Consider the following 14562-nt stretch of genomic DNA (forward strand, 5'->3'; position numbering starts at 1 on the left):
TTTGAATTCCTAGATCTATAAAAATACATTTCTGCAAACTGTTTCAAGTGTTTTTCCTCTCATTTTGCTTTTTTTGTCTTTAGGTTTTTTTCCGTTCATAATAAAAGTAATTTAAAACTCTGCCTTGTCACTGCCTAAGTGAGATAAAAATGCTCTTATTCTCAGAAGTGTTCTGCAATTGGCTAATTGCTTTCTTTTAATGTTTTTCAAAATTTTCAGATGGCATTCTATGTATGTCTACAGCCAACACTTGCAGCAGTTCAGTGTTTAAAAATTGCAATCCACTGGCCTGATCAGTTCCAGCTGAATTGACTCATGACAGGGACTAAACTCACCAGCCCCCTGTAAAGATCATTTTCTCACAACATTTGGGTTTCACAGAAGCATTATGGATTAAACAAATAGGCTGATGTGTCATTTGCCAATGGCAACAAGGGATTTCAGTTTATTTTCATGGAAGAATGAATTCCAAAGTCTAAAATGTTTTGCCTTCCATGAATTTGAGAAGTCTCCAAATAGCTTGTTTTATTTGAAAGAGTCTTCCGTAAGAAAATTCCCAGCTATGTAAGGGCTTTCATGACAGTAATTCCTTCTCTTCCTTGTTTAGGGATCTAGCAGGTATTTTGGTTTTCTGTGCATCACTTTTTTTTTTCCTTCTGTGCGCAGATTGCTTTGCATTTTTCTGCATAATCTTGGTTATTCAGTGAAGCCAAATGTAATATAGCTCCATTTGAATACTACCAAAAAAAGAAATCATATTTCTGTAATCATTTTGATGCTTGGTGAAATAGATTGTTTCCAAAGAGGTTTCACTGAGATCTAGCAAAAGGAGTGTCAGATCACAGCTCTTAGAGTTAGGTCAACTCTTGAGAACTATGGGGTGCATGGAATGTATGAGTTTCTAATCTGATAGAAACTTTCTCAAGGGGTTACTGCAGGAGAGGGAACTTGGGTAAGAATCACCACACATGATTGTTCTATCAACCTGAACAATAGTCCTTAAGATTGCAAGTTTATTTACCTAAACGATGTGTTCTGTTAAGTGATCATGTTACAGTGACAGGAGAAATGCAGATACTGTTCAGCTTCATGATGATACCACTCATTTGTTTGCTGCTTCCCGTTCTTACTAAAAGTTTTTGAGTAACGCATGAATCAAATTCTATTAAAGAGTCCATTATACATGTAGTGTATCTCAATGACTCAAGTGTGTGATAATACCCTTTCAAAAGAGCAATCTGTTTATTACTGAACTTTGGAGAGAATTCCAAGAAGTGTCTCTGTATGTGCTTATGAGAGACCAAGTGAACAAAATTCTAACTCTACCTATTATTAAAATTAAATTTAACTTTCCATCATTTGTAACAAACCCAACATGAGCTTCAATATCTTAAATCTGCCTTTAGCAACTTGAATAACTGGAATTCTGTTGACATCCATGTTGATTGTGCCCTGAGAGGTTAGCTGAACCCAATAGACAAAAACTCAAATTGGAAACCTCTTGAGAATGGACAAGGGTTTTAATCTGGCTCTAGTAAATCTGCATCTCTATTTTCTGTTACATCTAATGTCAGGAGATCTGTAAACAGCTTGTATTGGTTGTGATAATTTCCCTTTGCCTTTCTATTTGTGCAGTCTGGTGTCAAGCATGTGATATTTTAGAAAGAATGTATAGAACTTTTCCTGTTTTCCCAATGTTTTGGGCCATCTCTCCATTCTTAGCTAGAATGGAACTGAATAAAGCCTGCTGTGTCTGCTTTCACCGGACACTGCATTTTTCAGCACCTGTTGTGTCCTCTGGGATTCTTACACAAGTTGTAGGCTGTAGAGCCATAAAATTATTTGTCTGTGACACTCTTTTAATTCATTGTGTCTTTGAAAGAGGAGTTTCTTGTGCTTTTCAGTTTTAGTTGAATTTGTTTTAATCATCAGAGAAACTTAATATGAAAATAAATTTAATTCTAATAAAGATGAGTTATGTTTTATATTGCAAAGTTGAAAGCATGGTTATAAAGGGGTAACATATGCAAAAGACAAATCTAAATTGAGTTAATAAGAGAGATCTGTCATAGCTGTTCTGCTGCCTCTAGGTTGGCTGGAGGCCTGGGGGATAACTTCATTTGCTCTAGGAATGTTTAAAGAAGATTCTTCTCCAAGCTTTTCTCCCTTCCTTTCCTACAACTGGGAAACAACTTTTCTCCTTCCTTATTCTTATTGCAGTTTGAATTCAGCACTGTTAAAAAAAGACTGTGAAACAGCAATAGTTTTTTGTAAACCACATCTTAGAAGAGGTGTAAACTACAAGCATCTAAATGAACTTATTTTATGGGTTTTTTAGCTGTTAATAGAAATACAGTTGATATATTGAGGATCTATGGGACAAGATGCCTGCATCACACAAACTTATGAAGGCAGAGCCACATTCACAGTTCTCCCTGCTACAGAATAGTCTACTAACCAAGATTTTGTGACCAAAATGCTTTCTTTGAAATTATTTTTAATGTAAATAGTCTTATCTTACCTGCTTTCCAGCAATACCCATTATGTAAGAGAAAACCTTTTCTGTTCTTTCCAAGAGCTTTGAATTTTCATTGTCCAGCAGGTATGGAAATCTTCTAGACTCAGTTCTACGCACAGAGGTAAATCCAGCTGAAGATAGAGGAAAAACTACTGGAATGTGAAAATGAATTTAATTCTGTCTTCAGACTTTCATTTGCCTTAAAGATGTTTGAGTAACTTACATTTGAAGACCTTGGAGTATATTACTTCAGGCTCAATCATTAATCTGTCAATGGTTAATGCTCTTGCAGTAAATCTGCTAGATAAACTCAGCAGACCTGGCCTTGCAATAACTGTTGCAATAAATTACTTTGCATGATAATTCTTTTTTTCATTGATTAATTTGTTTGAATGAAGATATTTAGTTTTTCCCCACAGTTTTGATACCTTTATCCTCCATACTTCAAATCTCTCAGCAAAGGTTTTCATTATGGAAAAAGAAACTTAAGGAATGGTTTCAGTTGTGACTATTTAGGCACAGATGTGATTTTTATGTATGAGAACCACAAAGGCTTTATGAATCTAGAATAAATTTATTTTCCAGAAGATCCTGACTTTGCCTCCATGGAATCAGACCCCTTCAGCATTGGAAGCATACAAAAGAAAGCTAATTAAATATGTGATAATTTTAAATTCTAGAATTACTGGGTACTGTGAGATTTGACCATGTTTTCCAGCAATCTGTGATTTGTGTGTAGAAGTGTCTTGAAAAAATTGTGGACTGTTTGGCTGTATCTTACTTTTAATGATAAAATTATTACAGACTATGAACTTTAACAATTTTTTGTTGATTGCACTGATTTTAATTATAAATGATGTTTTTCAGGTCATGTTACAAAAGCTGCTGAGTATTTTGAAGCATTTTATCAGATAACAGAGGGCACATCATGGAAGGACAAGACAGGCCGCACTTACGCTTCGCTGGCGTGTCAGCATCTCTGGAGAATTTATACATTGCTAGCAGACAAAATGCTAGAAAATAAAGAACACCAAGAGGCCATCAAAACGTTAAAAAAAGCTTTAAAGATGGCAAAAGAAGGTAGGTGGAAAATAATGCTTTCCCATTCTTTCATTCGATGTGCAGGCCATGATCTTCCCAAGAGTAAAGTAGAAAGTGTCAAGGGTTTGACTGGGTGATTATTTCCTATGAAACTCATAGACAAATGCTATCAATACATTGCAGGTCTCACTGAACTTGCTGACAACAAAGAAACTTTTAGGTTCCTCAAAGCTTTATCTCAAAAAAGCCCTGACAACCTTGTGGGAGCAATAATATAAAACTGAACCCATAATCAGAAAGTGAGGTCACTGATGGAAGCTGAGGTTGCTGATTTTGATTGGCTAGTCACTGTTAATTTGGCAGTTTTTGACTGACATTATCTGCTGGAAAAGTTACTTTTTCACTCTACGTAGTTACTTACAACTTGAAAAAAAAACCAAGAGGTTTTTATCATAAGCAAACAAAATTTTATATCTTAATATACATGAATGCTTTTAAACCTAAAGGAAAAATTACAGAATTGCAGAACAGCGGAGGTAGGAAGAGAAACCTCTGGAAATCATAAGGTTGTCCTGAGAAGGCTGCTCAGGACTTCACCCAGTCAGTTTTTAATATTACCTTTGGAGGAGGAGCTTCCATAACCACTCTGAAAATTATTTTCCACTGTTCAAACACTCTCACAATGAAGGTTTTTGTTTAAATACATGTTAATTCAATGTTTGTCAGCAGATCTATTCGGTTTTTTTAATTTAATAATGTATGCCGAACATTTAGTCTGTGACCCAGTCTTTGACTAGTAGTTGGAATAGATAAACTGTGAAAAATGGCAAAAAATTAAAATACTTTCCAAATTTTAAGATAAATTCTGCAACAAATAATGTTATGACTGTATAGGTCATAATACAAGCTTGACGTGTTTTCTACAGCTATGGTCTATAATGTATCCTTAAATTACAACTACGGCTCTACTCCTCACTTAAAATTAGGTGTAGGAACTAGGAGGACTGCTGATGAAATTCCCTAGGGATGTCTTCTTATTGCTAGTGAAAACTGTTGAATATTAAGTGATTGTCAAAATGGTTCTGATGTCTTTCCAAAACTTATTTTGACCAGGCAGATGTTCTGATTTCCTTATTTCCTTATTTCAAATCAGTCACTTTCACAATTTCCTAAGGCATGTATCACATATCACTGTGCACAATATATGTGCTGTTGTTCTCTTTATATTTAGGTTTTAGGAACTTCTTTCTGATGAGTTCTCTAGTTGTCATTCCAGAGCCATACTGGCTACTGGATGTTATCTGTAATCTCCATTCTGTCCTTCTGGACCATCGTTTGTGTTTCTGTATTTTAGGAATGAGGATTAGAGATTACCCACTTCAAACTGTCAAATCCTCTTAAGCAAGGAAAAAAAGTTCTGTATATCCCTAGCAACTTTTAACTTACTATTCTTCTGTGAAATTGTATTTCTGTATCCTTTTGTCTTATTATGCCTTTTAAGGGATATTGAATATTGGAAAGGACCATCAGTTTTTTGAGTTACAGGCTTTTAATAATTGTAAATCACATATTAAGTTCTATAGATGAGCAATGCTATGCCTCAACAATTATTATCATTCAGTGAGTTTCAAAACTAGGTGTAGGCTTCAGCATGTTTGACAGAAAGAGTCTACAAGTGCAAGCAGACAATCTCCCTTTAAATTGTAACTATGTTTATTTATGCATTTTACAAAATACCTTAATATGCATTTATTCTTCAGGTTGATTTTTCACTGTTTATTGTGTTGAAGCAGCTGGATATTGAGCAACAAAAAAATTGGAATTTTGGCTATTTTTAATTTATTTTAATTTCATTTACAGGATTTTTTTATGGCTACTCATATTCTGGAGGGAAATTTTTGAATACAGTGTGATACTTTAAGAACTACATAATTAGTTTATTTTTATTTTGGTATCAAATAGATGATTTTCTCTTGAGGGAGTCATGCAAAAGGACCAGCAGGCAGTGTTTGTTAGACTAGTATCAGCAAAATAAAACCTGGCATGGAAAGGTGGGATGCACCTTAGCAACAGCCTGTACAGAATTTTCTCTAAGTACTGCTTGCAAGTATAAGTTACCCATTCTTTTAGCTATTTTACCCTGCAATAGGTAGTAAAACAGACAGGAGAATAAGAAAGATGGAACTGGTCAAGTGGTGGTTCCTTCTTGGTGTTTCACCAAGATTCACATTAGCAAAATGTGTGGGTTGAGATACATTTTGTGTTCATGTATTAAGGTTTATTACCTATTTTTGACCACTTTTATTTTATATTGGGTATATAGAGACTACTATAATTTTCCAATGTGATTACACTAGGACTATGATTAAACAATCAATGACAGAGAACCTTACACATGTTAATATCATTGTACTTTATTTCTTTGAGTTTGCTGAACTTCCTTTGTGAACTCCATGTTTACTGTATTTTTTCAGCAAGAGATACATGGTGGGGGGTAGGGAAAGGGAAAAATTTACTCCATTGTTTTAACATCTGTATGTTATTTAAGAACCTGCAAGAGCTGTCTGTACCAATGTCATTTTGTTTAGATCATGCTAGTAACTCTACCTTTAACCCTTCCTTTAGGAGGTGATATCAAGACCCAAGGAGAAGCAGCCTATTGCTTAAGTCTAGCATATCATTTTTCTGGAGAACATGAGACTGCATTAGCAGTAAGTTTATTCTTTGCTTTAGCTTTCTCAATGGCTTCCTCTGCCTTCTCAGTGTGTTTGGGATTTGCAGAGTGGAAAAAACTTGGAGAGACTTGGCTCATGGACCTTTCATAACTTTATGTAGTTCTGTAGGCAGGGATCTATGTGGCTCGAGCATTTGTGGTTCCAATAAATTGCAGAACTGACGGAGTCCAGGTTTCCATGCTTGGATCTGCGGAATAATATAAATTGACAGTTCAGGTCATATGTGACTAGCCTTCCTTTTCCTGTATATATGTGAATATCAAACAGTGTCTATTTAGTTAGGTTTTTGTATAAAACACCAGTTTTACAAATTAGTTTGGTACAGTGTATTTGTGAGCAACAATGAAAAATATATCTGTTCGCACACTGAGATTGTTAGAACATCAGTAATTTAGAAGAAATATTAATTGCTTTTGAAAATCTGTAATGCTGATGCAATTCCTACTGTGGATACTTGAGTTCATACTCCTCTTCTGATGTTTCCCTTGAGCCTTAGTAATCCTAAGACAGTGAGAGCTCTGCATGTGGAATTCTAGTTTAGAAGGAGGTTTTCCCTGCTTCCTCATAGGTCAGTGTGAGAGGAAAGATAAGCAGCAACTTAATTCCTTTGTGCCAGTCATTGGTCACAGTCCTCCATGATCCTTCAAAAATGGTCTGTGGAAAATAAATTTGAATATTTCGTTCATGATTATTGCAATTAATCAGGTCAATAATTACTCTTTCTGTTTGTTCTTGTAACTGCAGAATGGCTCAGTATTTTATGAACGAACTTGTTTTATAGAGGTCATTCATTGTGGGTATTTGTTGTGATGGTTTTTGTTTTGTTTGTTTTTCTCAGAAGCAGACCAATAGAAATCCCAGAATAAATTCAGTATGTGTATCAATATTACTTGCTTGGCTCTTGCAGCGAAGAAGGTGTTCTAGATTTCTGTCTGATTTCATTTTTGTTATGATTTTTTTAGAAGTTATTGACCACCTTTATACATTATTCTTCAATGCTGAAAGTCCTATCTTCTGCATAAATCAATTGAATGCTGGGAAGGGGAAGCCTGTTCTCAATGAATTGTAGCTAAAACTGTAGCTGAATGTAAAAATGTTTCAAAACTAAAAATCTCCATATAATTTTATAAAATTGTATCTAATAGTTGCAACAGCAATGAGAACATGATATTTGATCTCTTACAAGAAAACAGTATAATAGATTTGACCAGAATTTTTTGTAATTCAGTTTACCTGCAATTGTTTTTGCCAGACAAGTATGCTGACATTCTTACCAGAGCAACTTTTCTCAGACTCTCAGAAACTTGAATTTTCGCATAATATACTGTGTGAATTCTGAAGAGCAGCATGATAAACAAATGTGCTAAATAAAGAAACACGCACCTTAATCTCTCCAGAATATGCAAAGGATCAAACTACCCTTGAAAGTGTCAAAAATATTAGTTGTCCTGGCATTGTTTCCTCAGAATTGATTTTGACTACATTTTCTAGCTATTCCTTTCCCTTCATTGCTCCCCTACGTCTCTTGTCAGAAAGCTATAACAATCATTTAGAGTTGCATTTATTTATGTTGCATGCAGATTTTTTTAAGGAACATTCTGAAACCCTGAGTTTTTAATGTACTACTCCCCATTTTAAATATATAACCAATTAGTAGCACCTAATGTTTTTACAAAACAAAAAAGCACAAAACACCTGACAGTTAAAGAAAGCAATGTGCAAGGGCAAGAGGGTCTCTGTAGTACAAAAACAAATTAAACATTATGTTAAGAGTACAAAATGTTAGTTTAACGGTAATGAAAACACCAATACTTTTCAATGGTAAAAATACAGTGGCATTTTCTAATATAATGGCATTACCAATAATATTACATAAGAAACTTTTTTAAGTACTTTGTTCAAAAAAGATACTGTGTTCTATGGGACAAAGAAAAAGGGTACAGTTTTAGCTCCTTTTGTCCTTTGCAGTGATCAATATAGACAGCAGTAAAATATCAGTGGTTGACAGTACTGTTGAGCAGAAGTTGTCTTCACTCTCCGGTTGGAAATCATTGCCTAAAATTTCCCCTTCTGTTCTCAGTTTAATGGTCTCTGTATCCAAGGGGAGCTCAGATGCTTACGGAGATGAAATCATTGCCTCCTGTTCCCAGGGGCCCACTGGTTATCATTACACATAACATGCAGACAATACTGCTAGGAGCCAGTGTGCCTCATGGTAATATGTAGTTCATCACCAGCTTCTGTAGCATGCTAAAGAGGTCTTGCCACACAGCTTGGGACTATTCGGATGTAGACTCAGGGGTCTCAGCAGTTATTTCCCTGCTTTGCATCAGTTTTCATCTTCTTTATCCCTTTGTGCCGTGGTCCACCTCAGGCAGTCTCCTTCTAGGGGAATCTGAAAGGAGCAGCTGTTACAGGCACCATTTCCTCCAATTGTTGCCACTTGGTTCCTTTTGCTCTTTAGCCTCCCTCCCCCAACATGCACACACAGGATCATGCATATGAACTTGTTTCTCTTTCATTCATGTCTTCTAGCAGGGCAGAGAAGCATATGTTCAAAATAGTCATTATCTGATGCAGTAATTAAAGACTGAAATGATTAATCTGCAGCCTATTCTATAAAAAAAATGCAGTCACTTTGTATCAAATGGGCTGGTTTTGTTAGAGAAGGTTTTTTTATTTGCTAGAGACTTGGTGTTTAACATGATTTGATTTGGTGTATAATCTGTATAAATTAGTTTAATTTAATTTGATATATATGATTGATTTCAGTGGAGCTACTCAGATGTAAGGAATACAAGTGTGTGCAAGTTTAAAAGCCTGAGAACTAATTACATTCAATAGCAGTGGGATATGTTCATAATATTTTTCATATTGTCTAGTTTATAATCAAGCCTAATGGGTTTTTTTTCCACAAAATATGAATAGTTCACATTATATAGATTTCATCTTAAACATTATAGATTTTGTCATGGAGAGTTCTCCATCCGGGCTAATTTTAAATTAAAAGTTACTGTTTACTTGTTTTTTTCCTCAGACTCATTATACAAGCAGAGTATTAAGTGAAAAATTTCTGTGTCAATAGAAATCTTGCATAAATCATTATAATCTAATGCCTGATGTGGGAATTTTAATTTTTTTGCTTAGACTGGACTTTCAAGAATTGTTCAAGGTGTAGGGTATCATGGATTTTTTTCTCTTTCAATTAGAGTTGTATCCCAAACCATTAGAAAAAATCCAGTCCTTATTCCTCATCTAAGTGTTAAGGTTTCTACTAGGTGTTCTTTTATTTTGGTTATTGAATCCTGTGCTTCAGATATGTTACACATTTAAATACTAGAGACGGTGTTCATGAGTACTGAGACTCATTCCAAGCTAAATGTGGTAATTTATGACATAATGCTATCTGCATGAATTGTCAGAATTACGATACACAAGCCACAGGCATAAAATTATCAAGAAAATTTATGAACTTGCAAAGACATCTCATTCAAAATGACCCTGTTAAAGCAATCAGAGGTGATTAATGGCCATAAACTTAATTTCTGAAAAAATCTGTGCCAAAACAAATGGGAATTTTGTCTCTTCTCATGCAGCTGGGGAGAATATGAGTGGGGTGCAGATACTCTGAATTTGGTATGTACAGTACATTTTATCTGATTACATCTGTTGTATGTCATTATATGGATTATGCCCATATGGATGGATGGATGGATTTGGAAAATCAAGCAGGATCTTAGCAAGTAAAAGAACTCTAAAAGGTAGAGTCAATGTTATTCTCTGTTCTCCCAAATACTGAGTAAGGTTGCTGAGAAGAATGATCATGTGAAGTTAAGGCTGAACTTCAAGTCAGTGGTATCCAAGTAGATCACCGAGTTTGGGTTTAAGCTTTCATTATTGTTACCACAAAAAAAACCCTCTCAAATGGGGACTCATGATACACATCCAAAGGTGCTCTTCAATGGAAATTATTTCAAGCTTCCTTCTTTTAAATTAGCCATATTGTCCTTTATTCATCTCTAGGTGACATTTAGCCATTAGTAATGAAGTGTAATATTTTCAGCTTAGCAAAAGGCATCACATGCTTGGAAAAACATCTTAGCATACTCTTCTTAAAACTGTATTCCTATAGGAATTTAGTGGTTTTCATATCTGAGGAATAAAACCCCAAAACTTTAAGTCTTCTTAGAAGGTAGGCACTCATGATTGATCTTGACAACGACAATAGATTACGTAAAGAGAAAGGAGTGACTCAATTTTGAAACTGATTGAATTTCATGTTCCTGAAGGGTCCCACTGCTGCCAGACACTGGTGAAGATAATACAAACAAAATTATGTGAGAAAATTAATTTAGGGAGTGAACTTCATCCTGACAAAATACACTGACTCAAATGCTGAAGGAATTAAGAAATTAAAAATTATTCTTCTGAAGAAGACCTAGAACTTCAAGAAAGAGATGAATGATCATTCAACTAATTTTTTTGTTATTATTTTAGCACTTATTTCTTTAAGTGAAGGACAGTTCTAACTTTTTATTTGGACATGAAAGTTAACAGTCTCTTAGTGAAGAAAGTATTTCTTCTGTTGGTTTAAGGTAAATAAGATTTTTCCTATCTTAACCAGTTTCTTGAAAACCTGAGGGAAAAGGGTTCTGATTATGTCTCAGATGCTGCAATGCTACTTTCCTTCAATATTTTTCCATACACCACAGAGTTTTGCACAGTTTTGGTGTTGTGGTGTCCACTATGCTTGCCTTGAAAACGTGGTCTAATTTTCCTTTTCAGTCTGTGGTTCAGATTGCATTTTGCTTGGTTAATGGCAGCAAAGAAATTCCCTTGAGTACTGTGGATTTTTGTCAAGATAAGTGCGCCACGAGGACATCCTCTATAAGAAAACACTCTTAAATGCAGCCCTGCTGCAGAATTACAGTGGTCTAATTATACAAAAATTACAGAGCATGAGAAACAAAAAATATTAAATACATTAAAAATCTATTACCTGATGATAAGAAAAATCACAATTCCATGTTTTCCCACAGGAACAATGAAAATAAATGTTCTAGCAACTTCTTGATATTGACCCTACTCTTCAAGAGTCTCATGTCCCATAAGAATTGCTACCAAAACACCGTAAATGGCTGGATTTCCATTTCATCCATTACACTTTTCAATTTGCTCATTCACCTACCCCAAAAGAGTAGGACTACAGTGAGTTGAAAGTTTGAGTGTACAATCCATTAGATAAATCTATAGCACCTTTTGAGAATGTTAGAATTATCTAACCATGGGTGTTCTCAAGAATCTGAATACAAGTTGGTGACAAAAATTTTAAAACCTCAATTTTGAGGGCTTTGCCAGGAGGACATTTTTTGTTTGTTTCTACTTCTGAAACAGTATGAAAGTTTCTTCATTTATATATATTTATAAGTTTACATAGCCTTACCTTAAATATATATATTAAACATCCTGCATTTAGAAGTTCTGCTATTTAACATATTAGATGCGGTTTTCCAAACTTCAGAATCTATTTTTGGTATTATTTTGACTCTACTTCAAAATGATAAATTGTAATATTTTCTTATTATTTATTTATTATTTTTTATTGCCTTACGCACACATGCAGGCACTTACACAGACACACTTCCCGTATGAGTGTGGAAAAGAGTGCAGTGCAGCACTAGTAAAAGTGTATTTACATTGTAATAGAGATGAAATCAAGATCAAGAAAATCCTTTGTATAACTCTGAATTATTTCTGAGAAGTTTTTCTTAACTGTTTGAACTCAAAAGAAGCAAACTGCCCTAACTGGGGGTTTGCTCAGCTCTAATATCTTAAAAAAATTGAGGACAAAGCCATAAAAATTGCTTAAACTGCTCTGCTAGGGAATAAAAATATCTCCATATCCGGTTTTCACAAGGTGTGGCAGGAAAAGCACTTGTCAGTCATCGAGCCTCAGCTCAAGTCTCACTTTTTGGTGTTGCTGCTGGGATGGAGCAGCCTCTGTGTGCTCTCTGCTGGTGTGGCCAGTGCAGGTGGCTTTACCTGGCAGGTTGGCAGCCAGGCTGGGGACACAGCTAGACAGGGTCTGCTTCTGGGAAAGAGGGTTACAGTTAGCTTGTCCTGACTGAGATTTCTGAAACAACAGTAACTGTCTTCTGTCAGTTACAGGATGTGATTTAGGCATTTTCTCAATGGATTCTATTGAAACTTTTTTTAGAGTAGCTAATAAAATAATAAAATACGCTCTTTTTTTTTTCTTTTTCCCTCTTTTTCCATTTTTTTTAAACACCTACCTGTGTAAAGTTTCCCCTCAACTTCATTCTGACATTGGTTTTCTAGCTTAGGTGTGCTATACCTCTGTACCTAAATGCTGTACAAAATAGAGGGAAAGGGATAGCTACAGCATGTCTAAGTCCATAGTTTATGTTATCTCATAACAATAACATACAAGATCTTAGGAACTGTCAGCCCATTAGTGAAACTGCACTTTCTATACCCAGGGCTCTAGAACATGGCTGAGGAACTGCAAGGGAAATTTTCTAATTCTGTTAGATAATCTACTTACAGAAATCAGACTCTTAATGTGTTGTGAGAAAGGAAACATTTGTACCCACACTGTATAAATTCAGGAATTTCAGTACTTAAATGCAAATGTATGTATTCATAATCTGTGAGGTTTTGTTTTTCATAGTATGGTTAATTCTAATAAAAAGATTATAAAAAATATTCTGTAAAGTAAGGCTTTTAAAATTAGATTGATTTCTCAAATTGGTACAGTTCAAGCTACAGCAATTCACTTATTAAATATGTGTTTAAATTTCAATTCAGTTATTCTCAATGACTTTGGTGGGGCAAGTCATATATTCAGGTATTAGCAAATTTTTAACAACTTTGCTTGATCAGAACCATTGATGGCTAAATTGGAGAATAGGTCTTGATGCTGACATTATATCTTGAGGAATTTATCCTTTGATAGATAAATAACCTGAGAAGTTAAAACACTGAGGCGTGCCTGTGTAGAACTGAGAGCTTAGTGCCTCCTTGCTAGAAGCAATTTGTTTTGCTGTTTTGCTTTCAACTTATGTATTATTTCAGAGCTGATCAAAAGAATTGGTAGCAAAGTGTGAAATAAATTGTACTTCTAAAGAAATCGATTTCACATTCCTTGGTGCTTTAAATGATTTTAGTAATATTAATATTTAAAATATTTCTGTGTGAAATCTTTTTATGACTGCATATACAAGTAATAGTCCCCATTTTATTCAGCTGGTTTTCATACTAGTATATTACACAGTAAACATTGTAGAAATACTATATTTTAGCACTGAAATGGATGCAAAAGATCTCAAGTGTCTATTTGAATCTAAATGACTCAAGTTTTATTCAGTCAATAAGAACAGTCTATTAATCCTTTTATTCTGTTACATGGGTTAAAACTTGAAGAATATAAGATTTTCATCTGAATGAGATCCCTTCCTTTACTTCTATATTGGTTTACAGGAACATACCTACTACATTATCTAATTTAAATTGGTTTTATACTTTCCTCGTTTATCTCTGCAGTTTTTACCATTGCTATGCAAATTTTAACTGTTTGTTTGTTTGCTTGCTTGCTTTTAGCCAGGAAAACTTTGTGTAGTTAAAAGTATCCATTCAAGATATTAGTAAGCATAAAGCAGAATATTTATAGGTTCTTTATCTAAGAAGTAATGGGCATTTAAGCATGCAGATATATATTATGTTACTATTGTCTTAGGAGGCTACAGTGATTTGACAGCCAGGTACATTCATATAGACACAACAATCTGATAAAAGCAGTTCAGACATCTGGATCACAGTGCTGCTATACAAAAACATTTCTTAACAATTCACATTATTGCACTTACCCCAATTTCCAGTCCTGTCCACCCTTTTGTCCTTGTTTCTTCCCCCGGCTCTGCCTTTGTCTTTTATGTACTTGCAGAATCTCACTTTTCCTTTACAAGTCACCTCCATCTGCTTATGTGTCAGAGTGGCCCTGGTGCCACACATCACATAGAGGAATTCTCAAGATGAAGGGCTGTATTCACATCACTACTTCTGTCTCAGCACTGTTTCATGCTTGTCACTGCTCAGCACTCAGCGCCACACTGCCTTGTTTTGTCAATAACCATTTATTTGTTGCTGGAATAGTAGCAACCATTACATCTGACCTCCCTGTTTCATCAATTATGAATAGATTATTGGATGTGAACATCTGCAAAAGCTTGCTGTTGAACTTACCTCCTG

The 14562-nt window shown here is 34.9% G+C and overlaps 1 protein-coding gene across 1 annotated transcript in view; it reads left to right on the forward strand.

The window, feature by feature from the left end:
- TTC29 (tetratricopeptide repeat domain 29) overlaps positions 1-14562 on the forward strand; it is a 116938-nt gene that overhangs the window by 41390 nt on the left and 60986 nt on the right. The window contains exons 6-7 of the mRNA XM_033061438.1: positions 3386-3598; positions 6185-6270. Of these exons, the coding sequence (XP_032917329.1) occupies positions 3386-3598; positions 6185-6270 (299 nt within the window). The remainder of the gene's footprint in view (positions 1-3385; positions 3599-6184; positions 6271-14562) is intronic.

The sequence above is a fragment of the Catharus ustulatus genome, chromosome 5, assembly GCF_009819885.2.
Source record: "Catharus ustulatus isolate bCatUst1 chromosome 5, bCatUst1.pri.v2, whole genome shotgun sequence".
Lineage (NCBI taxonomy): Eukaryota > Metazoa > Chordata > Aves > Passeriformes > Turdidae > Catharus > Catharus ustulatus.